This window comes from Melospiza melodia, assembly GCF_035770615.1.
Source record: "Melospiza melodia melodia isolate bMelMel2 chromosome 17 unlocalized genomic scaffold, bMelMel2.pri SUPER_17_unloc_1, whole genome shotgun sequence".
In the NCBI taxonomy this organism is placed as follows: Eukaryota; Metazoa; Chordata; class Aves; order Passeriformes; family Passerellidae; genus Melospiza; species Melospiza melodia.
In genome coordinates, this window is record NW_026948502.1 from 1,232,821 (window position 1) to 1,256,592 (window position 23,772).

Here is a 23,772-nt window from a genome sequence, read left to right on the forward strand (position 1 = left end):
TGTCCCCATCCTGGGATCCATCCCTGTCCCTGTCCCAGGTGTGTCCCTGTCCCCGTCCCAGGCGTGTCCCCATCCTTGTCCCTGTCCCCATCCTGGGATCCATCCCTGTCCCTGTCCCAGGTGTGTCCCTGTCCCCATCCCAGGCGTGTCCCCATCCTTGTCCCTGTCCCCATCCTGGGATCCATCCCTGTCCCAGGTGTGTCCCCGTCCCTGTGCCAGGTGTGTCCCCATCCCAGGAGTGTCCCCATCCCTGTCCCAGGTGTGTCCCCATCCTTGTCCCTGTCCCCATCCTGGGATCCATCCCTGTCCCTGTCCCAGGTGTGTCCCTGTCCCTGTCCCTGTCCCCATCCCAGGTGTGTCCCCATCCCTGGTCCCTGTCCCCATCCTGGGATCCATCCCTGTCCCTGTCCCTGTCCCTTGTCCCTGTCCCTGTCCCTGTCCCAGGTGTGTCCCCATCCTTGTCCCTGTCCCCATCCTGGGATCCATCCCTGACCCTGTCCCTTGTCCCTGTCCCCATCCTGGGATCTGTCCCTGTCCCTGTCCCTGTCCCTGTCCCTGTCCCCTCTGTCCTGGGATCTCTCCATGTGTGGGATCAGCCTGGCCAGGGCTGTCCCTTGGTGTCCCCTGGGTGTCACAGGTGTCCCCCAGTGTCCCCTGGGTGTCTCTTGGAGCCTTTTGGGTGTCTCTCAGTGTCCCTCGGTGTTCCCTGGATGTCCCTCAGTGTTCCCTGGATGTCCCTCGGTGTCCCCTGAATGTCCCTCGGGTGTCCCCTGGCTGTCCCTTAGGTGTCACACTTGTCCCTCAGTGTCCCCTCAGTGTCCTTCGTGTCCCTCAGTGTCCCCTGGCTGTCCCTTAGGTGTCACACTTGTCCCTCAGTGTCCCCTCCTTGTCACAGGTGTCCCCTCAGTGTCCTTGGTGTCCCTCAGTGTCCCCTGGTGTCCCCAAAGTGCCACAGGGACCCGAGATGTCCCCCAGGTGCCACAGGACCTGCAGGTGTCCCATTGTCCCCTGGCCTGTCCCCAGTGTCCCTGTGGGTCCCTGGGTGTCACCTTAGGCTGTCCCCTGGGTGTCACGGTGCCGTCGGTGCCACCTCACTCTCGCTGTCCCCGGTGTCCCCGATGTCCCCAATGTCCCCTGGGTGTCACGGTGCCGTCGGTGCCACCTCACTCTCGCTGTCCCCGGTGTCCCCGTTGTCCCCTGGGTGTCACGGTGCCGTCGGTGCCACCTCGGGCTCGCTGTCCCCGGTGTCCCCAATGTCCCAGACGTCCCCTGGGTGTCACGGTGCCGTCGGTGCCACCTCGGGCTCGCTGTCGCTGCTGTCCCCAGTGTCCCTGGTGTCCCCAATGTCCCCTGTGTGTCACGGTGCCGTCGGTGCCACCTCACTCTCGCTGTCGCTGCTGTCCCCGGTGTCCCCGGTGTCCCCTGGGTGTCACGGTGCCGTCGGTGCCACCTCACTCTCGCTGTCGCTGCTGTCCCCGGTGTCCCCGGTGTCGCCGGTGTCCCCCGGGGTCAGGGCGAAGGGCGGCGGTGGCAGCTCCTCGTCCGAGGAGCCCAGCGAGTCCTCGTCCCCCAGGGGCGTCCCCAGGGCCACCGCGCCGAAGGACAGCGGCCCCCGCAGCAGCCGGATCTGGGACAGGGACAGGGACAGGGACAGGGGACAGTGGGGACAGGGACAGGGACAGGGACAGGGACAGGGACAGGGACAGGGACAGGGACAGGGAGGGGACAGGGACAGGGACAGGGACAGGGACAGGGACAGGGACAGGGACAGGGAGGGGAAAGGACAGGGGACGGTGAGGGACAAGAGGGGACAGTGAGGGACAGAGAGGGGACAGCGGGGACAAGGGAGAGAGAGGGGACAGGGACAGGGGACAGTGAGGAGACAGGGGACAGTGGGGACAAGGATTAGCAGGGGACAGCCAGGGGACAGCAGGGGAGACAGAGAGGGGACAGCAGGGGACAGGGGACAGTGGGGACAGAGGGGGGACAGGCGACAGTGGGGACAGCAGGGGACAGTGGGGACAGAGGGGGGACAGGGGACAGTGGGGACAGCAGGGGACAGCAGGGACAGGGGATAGAGAGGGGACAGGGACAGGGGACAGTGGGGACAAGGATTAGCAGGGGACAGCCAGGGGACAGCAGGGGAGACAGAGAGGGGACAGCCAGGGGACAGGGGACAACAGGGACAGAGGGGGGACAGGGGACAGTGGGGACAGAGGGGGGACAGCAGGGACAGGGAGGGGACAGCAGGGACAGGGGATAGAGAGGGGACAGAGAGGGGAGGGGACAAGGGACAGGGAGTGGACAGCGAGGGGACAAGGACGGGAATGGGGACGGGGACAGGGACAGGAGGGGAGAGGTGACAGGAAGGGACAGGAAGGGACAGGACAGGGGACAGGAGGGGACAAAGGCCAACAGAGAAGGGCAGGAGGGAGGACACAGGGGGAACGCGCAGTCACCAGCTGTCCCCAGGCCGTGTGGCACCGAGGGACACGGCGGGTGGCACTGAGGGGACATCGCCAGTGGCGCTGGCAATGCCACCAGTGGCACTGAGGGGACATCGCTGGTGGCACTGAGGGGACATCGCCAGTGGCGCTGGCAATGCCACCAGTGGCACTGAGGGGACATCGCCAGTGGCGCTGGCAATGCCACCGGTGGCACTGAGGGGACATGTCCGGTGGCACCTGGAGATGTCACCGGTGGCACTGGGGCCAGACTGGAGGGGTCCCCCAGGATCTGTGGGTGCCACCTGGGTGTCCCCAACCCCTGTCACCTCCCCCAGCCCCCATGGGTGTCCCCCCACGTCCCTGGCCCCCAGTGTCCCCAGTGATGTCCCCAACTCCCCAACACCCCAGATGTCCCCAATGTCCCCATTGGTGTCCCCAGTGTCCCCAGATGTCCCCAGTGTCCCACCTCGGCCTTGAGCTGCCGGATGTGGCCCTGCAGGTGCCTGATGTACTGCACCCCCAATGTCCCCAATATCCCTGATGTCCCCAATGTCCCCAATGCCCCCAATGTCCCCAATGTCCCCAGTGATGTCCCCACTGGTGTCCCCAGTGTCCCCAGATGTCCCCAATGTCCCACCTCGGCCTTGAGCTGCCGGATGTGGCCCTGCAGGTGCCGGATGTACTGCGCCGTGTCCGTGTGCTCCAGCTGCCCCTGCAGCCGCCCCTCCTCACGCTGGGGACGGTAAAGGGACACCGAGGGGACACCGAGGGGACACTGAGGGGACACTGAGGGGACACTGCGGCCACCTGGCCCCTCCTGTGTCCCCCATGTCCCCTCCATATCCCCATGTCCTTCATGTCCACCCCCGTGTCCCCCAACTCCTCCATGTCCCCTCCATGTCCCACCCATGTCCCCTCCATGTCCCCACATTCCTCTGTGTCCCCACACTCCTCTGTGTCCCCATGTCCTCATGTCCCCATGTCCTACCCATGTCCCACCCATGTCCCCACCATCCCCATGTCCCCACATTCCTGTGTCCCCATGTCCCCATGTCCCCTCCATGACCCCAGCATCCCCATGTCCCCACATTCCTCTGTGTCCCCATGTCCCCATGTCCCCCATGTCCTCATGTCCCCATGTCCCCATGTCCCACCCATGTTCCCTCCGTGTCCCCACCATCCCCATGTCCCCACACTCCTCTGTGTCCCCATGTCCCCATGTCCCACCCATGTCCCCCTGTCCCCTCCACATCCCTGTATCCCCCATCCCCCCCATGTCCCCCATGTCCCACTCATGTCCCCGTGTCCCCTCCATGTCCCCATGTCCTTCATGTCCACCATGTCCCCGTGTCCCCCAACTCCTCCATGTCCCCCATGTCCCACCCAGGTCCCCTCCGTGTCCCCACCATCCCCATGTCCCCACACTCCTCTGTGTCCCCATGTCCCCATGTCCCACCCATGTCCCCCTGTCCCCTCCACATCCCTGTATCCCCCATCCCCCCCATGTCCCCCACGTCCCACTCATGTCCCCGTGTCCCCTCCATGTCCCCATGTCCTTCATGTCCACCATGTCCCCGTGTCCCCCAACTCCTCCATGTCCCCTCCATGTCCCCCATGTCCCACCCATGTCCCCTCCGTGACCCCACCATCCCCATGTCCCCACACTCCTGTGTCCCCATGTCCCCTCCATGTCCTACCCATGTCCCCTCCATGACCCCAGCATCCCCATGTCCCCACATTCCTCTGTGTCCCCATGTCCCCTCCATGTCCCCATGTCCTTCCTCCACTCCATGTCCTCCATGTCCCCAGTGTCCCTGATGTCCCCAGTGTCCCCATGTCCCCCCCATGTCCCCTCCATGTCCCCATGTCCTTCCTCCACTCCATGTCCCCATGTCCCCAGTGTCCCTGATGTCCCCAGTGTCCCCAAGGTTCCCCATATCCCCTCCATGTCCCCACGTCCTTCCTCCACTCCATGTCCCCTCCATGTCCCCAGTGTCCCTGATGTCCCCAGTGCCCCCATGTCCCCCCCATATCCCCTCCATGTCCCCATGTCCTTCCTCCACTCCACGTCCTCCATGTCCCCAGTGTCCCTGATGTCCCCAGTGCCCCCATGTTCCCCCCATGTCCCCTCCATGTCCCCATGTCCTTCCTCCACTCCATGTCCCCATGTCCCCAGTGTCCCTGATGTCCCCAGTGTCCCCAAGGTTCCCCATATCCCCTCCATGTCCCCATGTCCTTCCTCCACTCCATGTCCCCATGTCCCCAGTGTCCCTGATGTCCCCATCTCCCCCCATGTCCCCATGTCCGCCTGACGTCACCCACAATCCCCTCCATGTCCCCAATGTCCCCCATGTCCGCCTGATGTCCCCGATGTCCCAATGTCCCCAGTGTCCCCAATGTCCCCAATGTCCCCTGATGTCCCCCATGTCCCAATGTCCTCAGTGTCCCCCATCCCCTTCGTGTCTCTGATGTCCCCACTGTCCCCAATGTCCCTGATGTCCCCATACCCCCCGTGTCCCTCATGCCCCCATGTCTCCTCCATATCCCCGCTGTCCCCAATGTCCCTGATGTCCCCATGTCCCTTATGTCCCCAGTGTCTCCACTGTCCCCAATGTCCCCAGCGTCCCAATGTCTGCATTGTCCCCGCTGTCCCCAATGTCCCCTGATGTTCCCATGTCCCCCCAGCGTCTCCAATGTCCCCACGTCCCTCACATCCCCCAATGTCCCCATGTCCCCACATCCCCCCATGTCCCCATTGTCCCCAGTGTCCCCCCGATGTCCCCTCGGTGTCCCCGTACCTGGATCTCCAGCTCGGCCACGCGCTGCCTCATCTCGGCCAGGGCGGCCATGCTGTCGGCCTCGCGCAGCCGCACGGCCATCACCTCCTCCTTGCTCTGGGGACAGCGTGGGGACACCATGGGGACACCATGAGGACAGCCCCTGGGGACAGCCCTGCCACCGTGGGGAGGCCATCACCTCCTCCTTGCTCTGGGGACAGCGTGGGGACACCATGGGGACACCCCCAGGGACACCCAGGGACAGCCCTGCCACCGTGGGGAGGCCATCACCTCCTCCTTGCTCTGGGGACACCATGGGGACACCATGGGGACACCATGAGGACAGCCCCTGGGGACAGCCCTGCCACCGTGGGGAGGCCATCACCTCCTCCTTGCTCTGGGGACAGCGTGGGGACACCATGGGGACACCCACGGGGACACCCGGGGACAGCCCTGCCACCGTGGGGAGGCCATCACCTCCTCCCTGCTCTGGGGACAGCGTGGGGACACCATGGGGACAGCCCTGCCACCGGGGACAGCGTGGGAACAGCGTGAGGACAGCTGGGGACAGCCCTGCCACCGGGGACAGCGTGGGGACACGCGGGGACACCCACAGGACAGCCCTGCCACCCGCAGGGACACTGTGGGGACACCCCAGGGACACTGCAGGGACACCCAGGGACAGCCCTGGGACAGCTCTGCCACCGTGGGGACACCCTGGGACACCGTGGGGACACCCAGGGACAGCCCTGGGACAGCTCTGCCACCGTGGGGACACTGCAGGGACACCGTGGGGACACCCTGGGACACCGTGGGGACACCCAGGGACAGCCCCGGGACAGCTCTGTCATCGGGGACACTGCAGGGACAGCCCAGGGACAGCCCTGCCACCACTCGGGACACCACAACGACACCCAGGGACACCCCAGGGACATTCGGGGACACTCAGGGACAGTGGGGACATCCCCGTGTGCATCCCAAAGGTCCCCGAGTGTCCCCAATGTCCCAAACACCCCCAATGTCCCTGATATGTCTGATGTCCCCGGTGTCCCTGCTGTCCCCAGTGTCCCCAACAGCCCCGATGTCCCCGATGGTGTTCCCAATGTCCTGAATGTCCCCCGATGTCCCCAATGTCCCCAAGTGTCCCTCAATGTCCCCAATACACTCAATGTCCCAAATGTCCCCAGTGTCCCCAATGCTCTCAATGTCCCCAATGTCCCCACCTTGCGCTGTGCCTCAGCGTGTTTCCGGTGTCCCCATTGCTGTCCCCAATGTCCCCAATGATGTCCCCAATGTCCCCAGTGTCCCCAATGATGTCGCCAATCATTGTCCCCAATGCTGTCCCCAGTGTCCCCATTGTCTCCAATCATTGTCCCCACCTTGCACTGCGCCTCCGCGTGTTTCCGGTGTCCCCAGTGATGTCCCCAATGTCCCCAATGATGTCCCCAATGTCTCCAATGTCCCCAATGTCCCCAGTGTCCCCAGTGATGTCCCCAGTCATTGTCCCCACCTTGCACTGCGCCTCCGCGTGTTTCCGGTGTCCCCAGTGTCCCCAATGCTGTCCCCAGTCATTGTCCCCGGTGTCCCCAATGTCCCCAATGCTGTCCCCAATCATTGTCCCCACCTTGCCCTGCGCCTCCGCGTGTTTCCGGTGTCCCCAATGTCCCCAATGTCCCCAGTGTCCCCAGTGCTGTCCCCAATGTCCCCAGTGTCCCCAGTGCTGTCCCCACCTTGCACTGCGCCTCCGCGTGTCCCCAGTGTCCCCAGTGTCCCCAGTGCTGTCCCCAGTGTCCCCAATGTCCCCAGTGTCCCCATTGTCCCCGGTCACTGTCCCCACCTTGCACTGCGCCTCCGCGTGTTTCCGGTGTCCCCAGTGTCCCCAGTGATGTCCCCAGTCATTGTCCCCAGTGATGTCCCCAGTGCTGTCCCCAGTGTCCCCATTGTCCCCGGTCACTGTCCCCACCTTGCACTGCGCCTCCGCGTGTTTCCGGTGTCCCCAGTGTCCCCAATGTCCCCAGTGTCCCCATTGTCCCCAATCATTGTCCCCACCTTGCACTGCGCCTCCGCGTGTTTCCGGTGGCTCTCGCTCAGCTGCGCCTGCAGCCCCTGGCTCTGGGCGGCCGCAGCGCGGAGCTGCTCCCGCAGCCCGGCACAGGCCTGCTCGGCACGGCCCAGCACCGACCGCTGGATACGGCCCTGAAACACAGATTAACCCGGGACTGAACCGGGATAAACCTGGGATTGATCCGGGATTGACCTGGGATAGACCCGGGATTAACCTGGGATAAACCCAGCCCTGCTCCCGCAGCCCGGCACAGGCCTGCTCGGCACGGCCCAGCACCGACCGCTGGATACGGCCCTGAAACACAGATTAACCCGGGACTGAACCGGGATAAACCTGGGATAGACCCAGGATAGACCCGGCACCAACCCAGCCCTGCTCCCGCAGCCCGGCACAGGCCTGCTCGGCACGGCCCAGCACCGACCGCTGGATACGGCCCTAGAACACAGATTAACCCGGGACTGAACCGGGATAAACCTGGGATTGATCTGGGATTGACCCGGGATAGACCCGGCACTAACCCAGCCCTGCTCCCGCAGCCCGGCACGGCCCAGCACCGACCGCTGGATCCAACCCTAAACCGGGATAAACCTGGGATTAACCCGGGATAAACCTGGGATTAACCCGGGATAGACCCAGGATTAATTTGGGATGAACCGGGATAAACCCGGGATTAAACCAGATAAACCTGGGATGAATCCATCAAAATCCCGGGATAAACACAAAGTTAATCTGGGATTAACCTGGGATAAACCCGGGACAAACCCTGGTCCCTGCTCTCCCAGTGCTCCCAGTTCAGTTCCCAGTATCCCCAGCGCTCCCAGTTTGGTACCTGTGTCTCACCTGTGTCCCACCTGTGTCCCACCGGTGTCTCCAGGTGCAGCACGCGCTGTCTCAGCGCCCTCAGCCCCATTCCCAGTTTGTCCCAGTCCATCCCAGTTTGTCCCAGTTTGGTACCTGTGTCTCACCTGTGTCTCCAGGTGCAGCACGCGCTGTCCCAGCGCCCTCAGCTCCATTCCCAGTTTGTCCCAGTCCCTCCCAGTCCATCCCAGTTTGGTACCTGTGTCTCCAGGTGCAGCACGCGCTGTCCCAGTCCCTCCCAGTTTGTCCCAGTTTGTCCCAGTCCATCCCAGTCCCTCACCTGTGTCTCCAGGTGCAGCACGCGCTGTCCCAGTCCCTCCCAGTTTGTCCCAGTCCATCCCAGTCTGTCCCAGTTTGGTACCTGTGTCTCCAGGTGCAGCACGCGCTGTCTCAGCGCCCTCAGCTCCATTCCCAGTCCCTCCCAGTCCCTCCCAGTCCCTCCCAGTCCATCCCAGTCCATCCCAGTCCCTCACCTGTGTCTCCAGGTGCAGCACGCGCTGTCCCAGCGCCCTCAGCCCCATTCCCAGTTTGTCCCAGTCCGTCCCAGTCCCTCCCAGTCTGTCCCAGTTTGGTACCTGTGTCTCACCTGTGTCTCCAGGTGCAGCACGCGCTGCCTCAGCGCCCTCAGCTCCGCCTGGGCCTGGCTCTCGCGGAGCTGCACCCCCAGCACGGCCTCGTGCAGCGCCCGCGGCTCCTGCCAGCGGCCCCCGCACACCTGGGGGGGACAGGGACACCTGGTCAGGTACGGGGACACCTGGGGACACCTGGAGACACCCTGGGACACACCTGGGACACACCTGGCCAGGTATGGGGACACCTGGGGACACCCTGGGACACACCTGGCCAGGTACGGGGACACCTGGTCAGGTACGGGGACACCCTGGGACACACCTGGCCAGGTATGGGGACACCTGGGGACACCCTGGGGACACCTGGGGACACCCTGGGACACACCTGGTCAGGTGTGGGGACACCTGCCCAGGTATAGGGGCACCTGGGGACACCTGGGGACCCACCCTGGGGACACCTGGTCAGGTATGGGGACACCTGGGGACATCTGGGGACAGCTGGGGACATCTGGGGACAGCTGGGGACACCCTGGGACACACCTGGCCAGGTATGGGGACACCTGGGGATATCTGGGGACACACTGAGTCACAGCTGGGGACACACCTGGTCAGGTGTGGGGACACCTGGGGACAGCCAGGGACAGCTGGGGACCCACCCTGGGGACACCTGGTCAGCCATGAGGACACTTGGGACACACCTGGTGAGGTACGGAGACACACCTGGGGACACCTGGTCAGGTATGGGGACACCTGGGGACACCTGGTCAGGTATGGAGGCACCTGGGGACACCTGGGGGACACACCTGGGGACACCTGGTCAGCTATGGGGACACTTGGGAAACACCTGGTCTGGTGTGGGGACACCTGGGGGACACCTGGTCAGATGGCACACGCCTTAGGGACACCTGGGGGACACCTGGGACACACCTGGTGAGGTAAGGGGACACACCTGGGGACACCTGGTCTGGTGTGGGGACACACCTGGTCAGCTATGGGGACACTTGGGACACACCTGGTGAGGTAAGGGGACACACCTGGGGACACCTGGGGGACACCCTGGGACACACCTGGTCAGCTATGGGGACACCTGGGGACACCCTGGGACACACCTGGTCAGGTGTGGGGACACTTGGGGACACCTGGGGGACACCCTGGGACACACCTGGTCAGGTATGGGGACACCTGGGGACACCCTGGGACACACCTGGCCAGGTATGGGGACACCTGGGGACACACCTGGTGAGGTAAGGGGACACACCTGGTCAGGTATGGAGGCACCTGGGGACTCACCTGGTGAGGTAAGGGGACACACCTGGGTCAGGTATGGGGACACCTGGGGACACACCTGGTGAGGTAAGGGGACACACCTGGTCAGGTATGGAGGCACCTGGGGACTCACCTGGGGACAGACAGGGACAGCTGGGACACCTGCCAGGTGTCCCCAATGTCCCCGTGTCTCACCTGCCAGGTGTCCCCTATGTCCCCAATGTCCCCACTGTCCCTGCTGTCCCTTCTCACCTGCCAGGTGTCCCTGATGTCCCCGATGTCCCCATGTCCCCGTGTCACACCTGCCAGATGTTCCCAGGGTCACTCAGGTGTCCCCGATGTCCAAATGCCACACCTGCCAGGTGTCCCCAATGTTCCCAGGGTCCCTCAGATGTCCCCGATGTCCCAGTGCCTCACCTGCCAGGTGTCCCCGATGTCCCCAGTGTCCCTCAGATGTCCCCGATGTCCCTGCTGTCCCTGTCTCACCTGCCAGGTGTCCCCAATGTCCCTCAGATGTCCCCGATGTCCCTCAGGTGTCCCCCATGTCCCTGTCTCACCTGCCAGGTGTCCCCGATGTCCCTCAGGTGTCCCCGTGTCACACCTGCCAGGTGTCCCCAATGTTCCCAGGGTCACTCAGGTGTCCCCGATGTCCCCGATGTCCCTCAGGTGTCCCCAATGTCCCCAGTGTCCTCCGTGTCCCCGTCTCACCTGCCAGGTGTCCCCGATGTCCCCAGTGTCCCTCAGGTGTCCCCAATGTCCCCAGTGTCCCCCGTGTCCCCGTCTCACCTGCCAGGTGTCCCCGATGTCCCCAATGTCCCTCATGTCCCTGTGTCTCACCTGCCAGGTGTCCCCAATGTCCCCGATGTCCCTCAGGTGTCCCCGATGTCCCCAGTGTCCCCCGTGTCCCTGTCTCACCTGCCAGGTGTCCCCGATGTCCCCCGTGTCCCTGCTGTCCCTTCTCACCTGCCAGGTGTCCCTGCTGTGCCCGATGTCCCTCAGTGTACCCCATGTCCCCAGTGTCCCCCGTGTCCCCGATCTCACCTGCCAGGTGTCCCCAATGTCCCCGATGTCCACCAATGTCCCCCTGTCTCACCTGCCAGGTGTCCCCGATGTCCCTGATGTCCCCGATGTCCCCGATGTCCCCGATGTCCCTGTCTCACCTGCCAGGTGTCCCCGATGTCCCCCGTGTCCCTGATGTCCCTGTGTCTCACCTGCCAGGTGTCCCCGATGTCCCCGATGTCCCCGATGTCCCCGATGTCCCCAGTGTCCCCCATGTCCCCAATGTCCCCGTGTCTCACCTGCCAGGTGTCCCCGATGTCCCCGATGTCCCCGATGTCCCTCAGCGCCAGCTCCTGCAGCTCCTCCTGCAGCCGAACCACGCTGGAGTCGTCCGGGAGCAGCGGCTGCCGCTGGGGACAGGGACAGACGGACATCAGGGACAGAGGGACAGACGGACATCAGGGACAGAGGGACAGAGGGACAGAGGGACAGAGGGACAGAGGGACAGGGACAGACGGACATCAGGGACAGAGGGACAGTGGGGACAGGGACAGAGGGACAGAGGGACAGGGACAGACGGACATCAGGGACAGCAGGGACAGCGGGGACAGGGACAGAGGGACAGAGGGACAGGGACAGACGGACATCAGGGACAGCAGGGACAGCGGGGACAGGGGGGACAGACGGACATCAGGGACAGAGGGACAGAGGGACAGGGACAGAGGGACAGGGACAGAGGGACAGGGACAGAGGGACATCAGGGACAGAGGGACAGCAGGGACAGCGGGGACAGAGGGACAGAGGGACAGGGGGACAGCAGGGACAGCAGGGACAGAGGGACAGAGGGACAGGGACAGGGACAGAGGGACAGAGGGACAGGGACAGAGGGACAGGGACAGGGACAGAGGGACAGAGGGACAGGGACAGCAGGGACAGAGGGACAGGGACAGGGACAGGGACAGACGGACAGAGGGACAGGGACAGAGGGACAGGGACAGAGGGACAGCAGGGACAGAGGGACAGGGACAGCAGGGACAGAGGGACAGAGGGACAGCAGGGACAGAGGGACAGACGGACATCAGGGACAGAGGGACAGAGGGACAGGGACAGACGGACATCAGGGACAGAGGGACAGCAGGGACAGGGACAGACGGACATCAGGGACAGAGGGACAGCAGGGACAGTGGGACAGGGACAGACGGACATCAGGGACAGAGGGACAGAGGGACAGGGACAGACGGACATCAGGGACAGAGGGACAGCAGGGACAGTGGGGACAGAGGGACATCAGGGACAGGGACAGGGACAGAGGGACAGAGGGACAGGGACAGAGGGACAGGGACAGAGGGACAGCAGGGACAGAGGGACAGAGGGACAGAGGGACAGGGACAGACGGACATCAGGGACAGAGGGACAGAGGGACAGGGACAGACGGACATCAGGGACAGAGGGACAGCAGGGACAGTGGGGACAGAGGGACATCAGGGACAGAGGGACAGCAGGGACATCGGGGACAGAGGGACAGAGGGACAGGGACATCAGGGACAGAGGGACAGCAGGGACAGCGGGGACAGAGGGACAGAGGGACAGGGACAGCAGGGACAGAGGGACAGAGGGACAGGGACAGAGGGACAGGGACAGGGACAGAGGGACATCAGGGACAGAGGGACATCAGGGACAGAGGGACAGGGACAGCAGGGATAGGGACAGATGGACAGGGACAGCAGGGACAGAAGGGACAGCAGGGACAGAGGGACAGGGACAGGGACAGGACAGGGACAGCAGGGACAGAGGGACAGCAGGGACAGCGGGGACAGAGGGACAGAGGGACAGGGACAGACGGACAGGGACAGGGACAGATGGACAGGGACAGGGACAGAGGGACAGAGGGACAGAGGGACAGGGGCAGGGACAGACACAGCAGGGACAGGGACAGGGACATCAGGGACAGAGGGACAGCAGGGACAGAGGGACAGGGACAGCAGGGACAGAGGGACAGCAGGGACAGCGGGGACAGAGGGACAGAGGGACAGGGACAGAGGGACAGCGACAGGGACAGATGGACAGGGACAGCAGGGACAGAGGGATATCAGGGACATCAGGGACAGAGGGACAGAGGGACAGGGACAGGGACAGGGACAGGGACAGGGACAGAGGGACAGAGGGATATCAGGGACAGCAGGGATATCAGGGACAGAGGGACAGGGACAGCAGGGACAGAAGGACAGAGGGACAGGGACAGAGGGGACATCAGGGACAGGGACACAGGGGACAAGGACAAGGGCACCGGGGGGACACGGGGACATCAGGGACAGCAGGAGACACAGGACAGGGACATCAGGAGGGACAGCAGGGGACACAGGGACACTGGCAGGGCTTGGGGACAACAGTGGGGACACATGAGGACAGCGGTGGGGACAGACAGACAGAGGGACCTTCACAGGCCACCTGTGACAGCTCCTGTCCCCAGGGCCACCCACAGCACCCTCCCTGTCCCCTCCCTGTCCCCAAGGCCCCTCCCTGTCCCCAAGGCCACCCATGGGACCCTCCTGTCCCCAGTGCCACCTCGGTGTCCCCCTGGTGTCACCTTCTCCATGTCCAGGACCTTGTCCTGCCTCTCCCTGAGGGCCCCTTGTCCCCAAGGTCCCTCTGTGTCCCCATGGCCACTCCTTGTCCCCAGAGCCACCCATGGGACCCTCCCTGTCCTTGGTGCCACCCCATTGTCCCCTCGGTGTCACCTTCTCCGTGTCCAGGACCTTGTCCTGCCTCTCCCTGAGGGCTCCCTGTCCCCAAGGTCCCTCTGTGTCCCCATTGTCCCCCCGTTGTCACCCCATTGTCCCCTCGGTGTCACCTTCTCCATGTCCAGGACCTTGTCCTGCCTCTCCCTGAGGGCCCCTTGTCCCCAAGGTCCCTCCGTGTCCCCATTGTCACCCCGTTGTCACCCCGGTGTCCCCTCGGTGTCACCTTCTCCATGTCCAGGACCTTGTCCCGCCTCTCCCTGAGGGCCCCTTGTCCCCAAGGTCCCTCCCTGTCCCCATTGTCACCCCGTTGTCACCCCATTGTCCCCTCGGTGTCACCTTCTCCATGTCCAGGACCTTGTCCTGCATGTCCCTGAGGGCTCCCTGTCCCCAAGGTCCCTCCGTGTCCCCATTGTCACCCCGTTGTCACCCCATTGTCCCCTCGGTGTCACCTTCTCCATGTCCAGGACCTTGTCCTGCATCTCCTTGAGGGCTCCCAGGGTTTCGCTCTCGCGCAGCCGCGACCGCTCCAGCTCCGTCTCCAGGTGTGCCACGAACTCCTCGCTCAGCCGCGGGTTACCCTGTCACCAATGTCCCCAAATGTCACCAAATGTCACCTCAACATTGTCCCTGACTGCCACGAACTCCTCGCTCAGCCGCGGGTTACCCTGTCACCAATGTCACCAAATGTCACCAAATGTCACCTCAACATTGTCCCTGACTGCCACGAACTCCTCGCTCAGCCGGGGGTTACCCTGTCACCAATGTCACCAAATGTCACCAATGTCCCCAAATGTCACCAAATGTCACCTCAACATTGTCCCTGACTGCCACGAACTCCTCGCTCAGCCGCGGGTTACCCTGTCACCAATGTCACCAAATGTCACCAATGTCACCTCCCCAGTGTCCACCACGAACTCCTCGCTCAGCCGGGGGTTACCCTGTGTCACCAATGTCCCCAAATGTCACCAATGTCCCCAAATGTCACCAATGTCACCAATGTCACCTCCCCAGTGTCCCCAACCTGCCACGAACTCCTCGCTCAGCCGGGGGTTACCCTGTGTGACAAATGTCCCCAAATGTCACCAAATGTCACCAAATGTCACCTCAACATTGTCCCTGACTGCCACGAACTCCTCGCTCAGCCGGGGGTTACCCTGTGCCACCAATGTCACCAAATGTCACCAGTGTCACCTCCCCAGTGTCCCCAACCTGCCACGAACTCCTCGCTCAGCCGGGGGTTACCCTGTCACCAAATGTCACCAATGTCACCAATGTCACCAAATGTCACCAGTGTCACCTCCCCAATGTCCACCACGAGCTCCTCGCTCAGCCGGGGGTTACCCTGTGTCACCAATGTCACCAAATGTCCCCAAATGTCACCAATGTCACCTCCCCAGTGTCCCCTCTCAGCCAGGAACTCCTCGCTCAGCCGGGGGTTACCCTGTGTCACCAATGTCCCCAATGTCACCAATGTCACCTCCCCAGTGTCCCCAACCTGCCACAAACTACTCGTTCAGCCGGGGGTTACCCTGTGTCACCAATGTCACCAAATGTCACCAAATGTCACCAAATGTCACCTCAACATTGTCCCTGACTGCCACGAATTCCTCGCTCAGCCGGGGGTTACCCTGTGTCACCAATGTCACCAAATGTCACCAATGTCACCAATGTCACCAAATGTCCCCAATGTCACCTCCCCAGTGTCCACCACGAACTCCTCGCTCAGCCGGGGGTTACCCTGTCACCAATGTCACCAAATGTCACCAAATGTCACCTCAACATTGTCCCTGACTGCCACGAACTCCTCACTCAGCCGGGGGTTACCCTGTGTCCCCAAATGTCCCCAAATGTCACCAATGTCACCAGTGTCACCTCCCCAGTGTCCCCAACCTGCCACGAACTCCTCGCTCAGCCGGGGGTTACCCTGTCACCAATGTCACCAAATGTCACCAATGTCACCAATGTCACCAAATGTCACCTCAACATTGTCCCTGACTGACATGAACTCCTCGCTCAGCCACGGGTTACCCTGTGTCACCAATGTCCCCAAATGTCACCAGTGTCACCAATGTCCCCAAATGTCACCAGTGTCACCACCCAGTGTCCACCATGAACTCCTCGCTCAGGCGAGGGTTACCCTGTGTCCCCAAATGTCCCCAAATGTCACCAAATGTCACCAAAGGTCACCAAAGGTCACCTCCCACCTGCCATGAGCTGCTCCAAGAGTTGGGGGTTACCCTGTCCCCAAATGTCCCCAATGTCACCAAGTGTCACCTCCCACCTGCCACGAAATCCTCGTTGATGCAGGAGTTACCTGTGCCACCAAATGCCACCAAATGCCACCAAATGCCACCAAATGGCACCTGCAGTGCTGTCACTGGGGCAGTGACACACAGAGGTGACACACAGGTGACACAGGTGACAATGACACCATGACACACAGGTGACAGTGACACACACAGTGCCACACACAGTGACACAGAGTGACACACAGTGACACACAGTGACACACAGTGACAGTGACAGTGACACACAGTGACACACAGTGACACACACAGAGACAGTGACACAGTGACAGTGACACACAGTGACACACCGTGACACACCGTGACACACAGTGACACACACAGTGACACACACAGTGACACACACAGTGACAGTGACACAGTGACAGTGACACACAGTGACACACCGTGACACACAGTGACACACAGTGACAGTGACACAGTGACACACAGTGACACACAGTGACAGTGACACACAGTGACAGTGACACACAGTGACACACAGGGGATACAATGACACACAGTGACACACACAGTGACAGTGACACACAGTGACAGTGACACACCTGTAACTCCCGGATGGTGCTCTGTGCCCGCCTCAGGCTCTCAGTGGCCGAGCTGCAGCGCTGGCACCGGGCAGTGACACAGTGACAGTGACACACAGTGACAGTGACACACAGTGACACACACAGGATACAATGACACACACAGTGACAGTGACACTCAGGTGACAGTGATACACCTGTAGCTCCCGTATCGTGCTCTGTGCTCTCCTCAGGCTCTTGGTGGCCGAGCTGCAGCGCTGCCTCACCAGCGCACTGACACACAGTGACACACAGTGACAGTGACACTCAGGTGACAGTGACACACAGTGACACACAGTGACACACACAGGTGACACACAGTGACAGTGACACAGTGACACACACAGGTGACAGTGACACACCTGCAGCTCCCGGATGGTGCTCTGTGCTCTCCTCAGGCTCTCGGTGGCCGAGCTGCAGCGCTGCCTCACCAGCGCAGTGACACACAGTGACACACAGTGACAGTGACACACAGTGACACACAGTGACACACACAGTGACACACACAGTGACACACAGTGACACACAGTGACACACACAGTGACACACACAGTGACACAGTGACACACAGTGACAGTGACACACTCAGGTGACAGTGACACACAGTGACACACAGTGACACACACAGTGACACACAGTGACAGTGACACCCAGTGACACCCACAGGTGACAGTGACACACAGTGACACACAGTGACACACAGTGACACACACAGGTGACAGTGACACACCTGCAGCTCCCGTATCGTGCTCTGTGCCCGCCTCAGGCTCTCGGTGGCCGAGCTGCAGCGCTGCCTCACCAGCGCAGTGACACACAGTGACAGTGACACACACAGTGACAGTGACACACAGTGACACACAGTGACACACAGTGACACACAGTGACACACACAGGTGACAGTGACACACCTGCAGCTCCCGTATCGTGCTCTGTGCCCGCCTCAGGCTCTCGGTGGCCGAGCTGCAGCGCTGCCTCACCAGCGCAGTGACACACAGTGACAGTGACACAGTGACACACACAGTGACACACAGGGGATACAATGACACACAGTGACACACAGTGACACACAGTGACACACAGTGACACACAGTGACAGTGACACACACAGTGACAGTGACACAGTGACACACAGTGACACACAGTGACACACAGTGACAGTGACACACAGTGACACACAGTGACACACACAGTGACACACACAGTGACACACAGTGACACACAGTGACAGTGACACAGTGACACAGTGACACACAGTGACACACAGTGACAGTGACACACAGTGACACACAGTGACACACAGTGACAGTGACACACAGTGACAGTGACACACAGTGACACACACAGTGACACACAGTGACACACAGTGACAGTGACACTCAGGTGACAGTGACACACAGTGACACACCTGCAGCTCCCTGATTGTGCTCTGTGCCCGCCTCAGGCTCTCGGTGACCGAGCTGCAGCGCTGCCTCACCAGCACAGTGACACAGTGACACACACAGTGACACACAGTGACACACAGTGACACTCAGGTGACAGTGACACACAGGTGACAGTGACACACCTGTAGCTCCCTGATGGTGCTCTGTGCCCGCCTCAGGCTCTCGGTGGCCGAGCTGCAGCGCTGCCTCACCAGCACAGTGACACACAGTGACACACAGTGACACACAGTGACACACACAGTGACACACAGTGACAGTGACACAGTGACACACAGTGACACACAGTGACACACACAGTGACACACACAGTGACAGTGACACTCAGGTGACAGTGACACACCTGCAGCTCCCTGATGGTGCTCTGTGCTCTCCTGAGGCTCTCGGTGGCCGAGCTGCAGCGCTGCCTCACCAGCGCAGTGACACACAGTGACAGTGACACAGTGACACACAGTGACAGTGACACACAGTGACACACAGTGACAGTGACACAGTGACACACAGTGACAGTGACACAGTGACACACAGTGACACCCACAGTGACACACAGTAACAGTGACACCCAGTGACACACACAGGTGACAGTGACACACACAGGTGACAGTGACACACAGTGACACACAATGACACACCTGTAGCTCCCGTATCGTGCTCTGTGCTCTCCTGAGGCTCTCGGTGGCCGAGCTGCAGCGCTGCCTCACCAGCGCCAGCTCCCGCCGGATGACGTCGTTCTCCTCGGCCTCCTGCGCCCGCGTCACCTGGCCCTGGGGACAGGGGGGACATTGGGGACAGTGGGGACACCTTGGGGACATTGGGGACAGTGTCACCTGGCCCTGGGGACAGGGGGGACATTGGGGACATCTTGGGGACACCTTGGGGACACCTTGGGGACATTGGGGACAGTGTCACCTGGCCCTGGGGACAGTGGGGACAGTGGGGACAGTGGGGACACCTTGGGGACAGCGTCACCTGGCCCTGGGGACATTGAGGACATTGGGGACATCTTGGGGACATTGGGGACAGTGGGGACCTTGGGGACACTGGGGACAATGGGGACAGTGTCACCTGGCCCTGGGGACAGTGGGGACAGTGGGGACAGTGGGGACAGTGGGGACACCTTGGGGACAGTGTCACCTGGCCCTGGGGACATTGAGGACATTGGGGACATCTTGGGGACAGGAGGGACAGTGTAACCTGGCCCTGGGGACCATGGGGACAGTGGGGACATTGAGGACATTGGGGACAGTGTCACCTGGCCCTGGGGACATTGAGGACATTGGGGACACTGGGGACAGTGGGGAGACCATGGGGACCCTGGGGACAGTGGGGACATTGGGGACACCTTGGGGACAGTGGGGACAGTGGGGACACCTTGGGGACAGTGGGGACAGTGTCACCTGGCCCTGGGGACACTGGGGACATTGGGGACAGTGGGGACGGTGTCACCTGGCCCTGGGGACAGCGGGGACAGTGGGGACACTGGGGACAGTGGGGACAATGGGGACATTGGGGACAGTGGGGACAGTGTCACCTGGCCCTGGGGACATTGAGGACATTGGGGACAATGGGGACAGTGTGACCTGGCCCTGGGGACAATGGGGACATTGGGGACAGTGGGGACAATGGGGACAGTGGGGACGGTGTCACCTGGCCCTGGGGACATTGGGGACATTGGGGACATTGGGGACAATGGGGACGGCGTCACCTCCAGGGCTGTTTGTCCCCTCCCCCACCCCAAATTCCACCCAAACTCCTCCAATCGCTGCTTTCCACCCCAAATCCCAAAAATCCCAAATTCCCCCCCAAAACTGCCTCAAAATTTCCCCCAAATACCCCCAAATTCCAAATTCCCCCCAAATCCCTTAATCCCCCAAAATTTCCCCCGAATTCACCAGAATTCCCCCAAAATTCCCCCAAATTTCCACAAATTACCCTAAAATTCAAAAGAATCTCTCAAAATTCTCCAAATTCCCCAAATTTTCCTAAAATTCCATCAACGTTGCCCCAAACACCCCAAAATTTGAAATTCCCCCCGAATTTACCAGAATCTCCCCAAAATTTCCCCCCAAAATTCCATTGAAATCCCCAAAAATTCCCCCAAAATTTCCCAACACTCAAAATCCTCCAAAATTCCCTCAAAATCAAAATCCCTTCAAAATTCCCTCAAAATCCCCCCAAAATTCCCTCAAAATCCCCCCAAAATTCCCTCAAAATTCTCCAAAATTTGTCAAAATCTCCCTGAATTCCCCAAATTTCCCCCAAATTCCCCCCAGGATGCGCAGGAGCCTCCAGAGAAGCAGAAAAAAAGGTGGAAAAAAAAGGCAGAAAAAGGAAAATCCCCCCAAAAGTGGGGCTGGGGGAGGGGAGGGAGGAAAATTGGGGAAAATTGGGGGAAAAAATGGGAAAATCAGGAAATTGAGAGAATAAATCGGGAAAATAAATCAGGAAAATCAGAGAGGAAAATTGGGAAAATAAAAGTGGAAAAGAAACTGGGAAAATTGGGGAAGAAAATCGGGAAAATAAATTGGGAAAATAAATCAGTAAAATCAGGGGGAAAATTCAGAAATTTGGGAAAATAAATTGGGGACAAGATCAGGAAAATTTAGGAAAATAAATCAGGAAAATAAATTAGGAAAATCTTGGGAAATCTTGGGAAAAATCTCAGGCAAATCTCAGGAAAAACAGGGAAATAAATTGGGAAAATCAGGGAAATTGGGGAAAAATCGGGAAAATAAATCAGGAAAATATCAGGGAAAATATTGGGAAAATCAATCAGGAAAATCAGGGAAATAAAAACTGGGAATATTGGGAAAATCAATGGGGAAAATTGGGGAAGAATTGGGAAAATCAGGGAAAAAATCAGAAATTCGGGAAAATAAATTGGGAAAAAGTGGGGAAAATTGGGGGAAAAGATCAGGAAAATTGGGAAAATAAATATGCAAAATAAATAGGGAAAAATTGGGAAAAATCAGGAAAATTGGGGGAAAATCGGGAAAATAAATCAGGAAAATTGGGGAGGAAAATCAGGAAATATCAGGGAAAATATTGGTAAAATCAATCAGGAAAATTGGGGAAATAAACTGGGAATATTGGGAAAATCAATTGGGAAAATTGGGGAAATATCAGGAAAATACTAGGAAAATTTGGAAAATATCGGGAAAATCAGAAAAATATCGGGAAAATAAATCAGGAAAAACTGGAAAATCTTGGGAAAAATCTCAGGAAAATCCCAGGAAAATCAGGGAAATAAATTGGGAAAATCAGGGAAATTGGGGAAAAATCGGGAAAATAAATCAGGACAATTGGGGAGGAAAATCAGGAAAATATCAGGGAAAATATTGGGAAAATCAATCAGGAAAATCAGGGAAATAAACTGGGAATATTGGGAAAATCAATTGGGAAAATTGGGGAAGAATTGGGAAAATCAGGGAAAAACCCAGAAATTCGGGAAAATAAATTGGGAAAAAGTGGGGAAAATATCAGGAAAATTGGGAAAATAAACAGGGAAAAATTGGGAAAAATCAGGGAAATTGGGGGAAAAATCGGGAAAATCAATCAGGAAAATTGGGGAGGAAAATCAGGAAAATGTTGAGGAAAATATAATGAAAATCAATCAGGAAAATTGGGGAAATAAACTGGTAAAATATTGGGAAAATCAATTGGGAAAATCAGGGAAGAAAATTGGGGAAATATCAGGAAAATACTGGGAAAATTTGGAAAATACTGGGAAAATCTGGAAAATATTGGGAAAATAAATGGGAAAATTGAGGAAAATCAATCAGGGAGATCAGGGAAAAAATAGGGGAAATTGTGAAAATCAGGGCAAAAATCAGGAAAATTGGGAAAGTACCTGGATTACCGGGAAAAGGTTGGGAAAATCGGGGAAATAAATCAGGAAAGTATTGGGGAAAAAAATTGGGAAATTCAATTGGGAAAATATTGGGAAAGTATTGGCAAAGGAAATCGGGGAAATTGGGGGAAAAATCAGGAAAATTGGGGGAAAAATCAGGAAAATTGGGAAAATAAATCAGGAAAATATCAGGAAAGGATTGGGAAAATCAATTGGGAAAATATTGGGAAAGTATTGGCAAAGGAAATCAGCAAAATTGGGGAAATAAATCAGGAAAATGGGAAAATAAATCAGGAAAATTGGGGGAAAAAATCAGGAAAATTGGGGGGAAAATCAGGAAAATTGGGAAAATAAATCAGGAAAATTGGGGGGAAATCAGGAAAATTGGGGGAAAATCAGGAAAATCAGGAAAATTGGGGGAAAATAAATCAGGAAAATTGGGGGAAAAATCAGGAAAATTGGGGGAAAATAAATCAGGAAAATTGGGGGAAAATCAGGAAAATTGGGGGGAAAATCAGGAAAATTGGGGGGAAAATCAGGAAAAATGGGAAAATAAATCAGGAAAATATCAGGAAAGCATCGGGAAAATCGATTGGGAAAATATTGGGAAAGTATTGGCAAAGGAAATCAGCAAAATTGGGGAAAAATCAGGAAAATTGGGAAAATAAATCAGGAAAATTGGGGGAAAAAATCAGGAAAACTGGGGGGGAAATCAGGAAAATTGGGGGGAAAATCAGGAAAATTGGGAAAATAAATCAGGAAAATTGGGGGGAAATCAGGAAAATTGGGGGAAAAATCAGGAAAATCAGGAAAATTGGGGGAAAATAAATCAGGAAAATTGGGGGAAAAATCAGGAAAATTGGGGAAAATAAATCAGGAAAATAGGGGGAAAATCAGGAAAATTGGGGGGAAAAATCAGGAAAATTGGGGGAAAAATCAGGAAATTGGGGGGAAAATCAGGAAAAATGGAAAATAAATCAGGAAAATATCAGGAAAGCATCGGGAAAATCGATTGGGAAAATGAGGGGAATGAACGGGGAAACCGGAGAGGAAAATCCACGGGAAGGTCGGGACGGGATCGTCGCCACAAACGGCCGTACCTGGATCAGGCGATCGGCCAGGGCTGCGCTCTCCTGGGGACGGACAGACAGACAGACACGGGTCAGGGACGGGGACAGGGACAGACAGACACGGGTCAGGGATGGGGACATACAGACAGACAGACACGGGTCAGGGACAGGGACAGGGACAGACAGACAGACACGGGTCAGGGACGGGGACATACAGACAGACAGACACGGGTCAGGGACAGGGACAGGGACAGACAGACAGACACGGGTCAGGGACGGGGACAGGGACAGACAGACACGGGTCAGGGATGGGGACATACAGACAGACAGACACGGGTCAGGGACAGGGACAGAGGGACAGGGACAGAGGGACAGGGACAGGGAAGAGAGAGAGGGGACAGGGACAGACAGACAGACACGGGTCAGGGATGGGGACAGGGACAGAGTGACAGGAAGAGAGGGACAGGAACAGGACAGGGACACAGTGACAGTGACAGTGACAGGGACAGTGACAGTGACAGAGTGACAATGACAGGGACACAGTGACACAGTGACAGGGACACAGTGACAGGGACACAGTGACAGTGACAGTGACAGTGACAGTGACAGTGACACAGTGACAGTGACACAGTGACAGTGACAGTGACACAGTGACACAGTGACACAGTGACAGTGACAGTGACAGTGACAGTGACAGTGACAATGACACAGTGACACAGTGACAGTGACAGTGACAGTGACAGTGACAGTGACAGTGACACAGTGACAGTGACACAGTGACAGTGACAGTGACAATGACAGTGACAGTGACACAGTGACACA

At 58.6% G+C, this 23,772-nt stretch overlaps 1 protein-coding gene across 1 annotated transcript in view; it reads right to left on the bottom strand.

Annotated features, from left to right (window-relative positions):
- Positions 1 to 228: 228 nt before the first annotated feature.
- The window catches only part of EVI5L (ecotropic viral integration site 5 like), a gene marked incomplete at its 5' end in the record, with an annotated part of 46,483 nt that continues 22,939 nt past the window's right edge, over positions 229 to 23,772 (bottom strand). The window contains 11 exon segments of the mRNA XM_063181878.1: positions 229 to 1,090; positions 1,298 to 1,627; positions 3,085 to 3,180; positions 5,246 to 5,341; positions 7,274 to 7,420; positions 8,734 to 8,862; positions 10,950 to 10,958; positions 11,281 to 11,391; positions 14,172 to 14,302; positions 18,656 to 18,794; positions 22,981 to 23,013. Of these exon segments, the coding sequence (XP_063037948.1) occupies positions 1,430 to 1,627; positions 3,085 to 3,180; positions 5,246 to 5,341; positions 7,274 to 7,420; positions 8,734 to 8,862; positions 10,950 to 10,958; positions 11,281 to 11,391; positions 14,172 to 14,302; positions 18,656 to 18,794; positions 22,981 to 23,013 (1,089 nt within the window).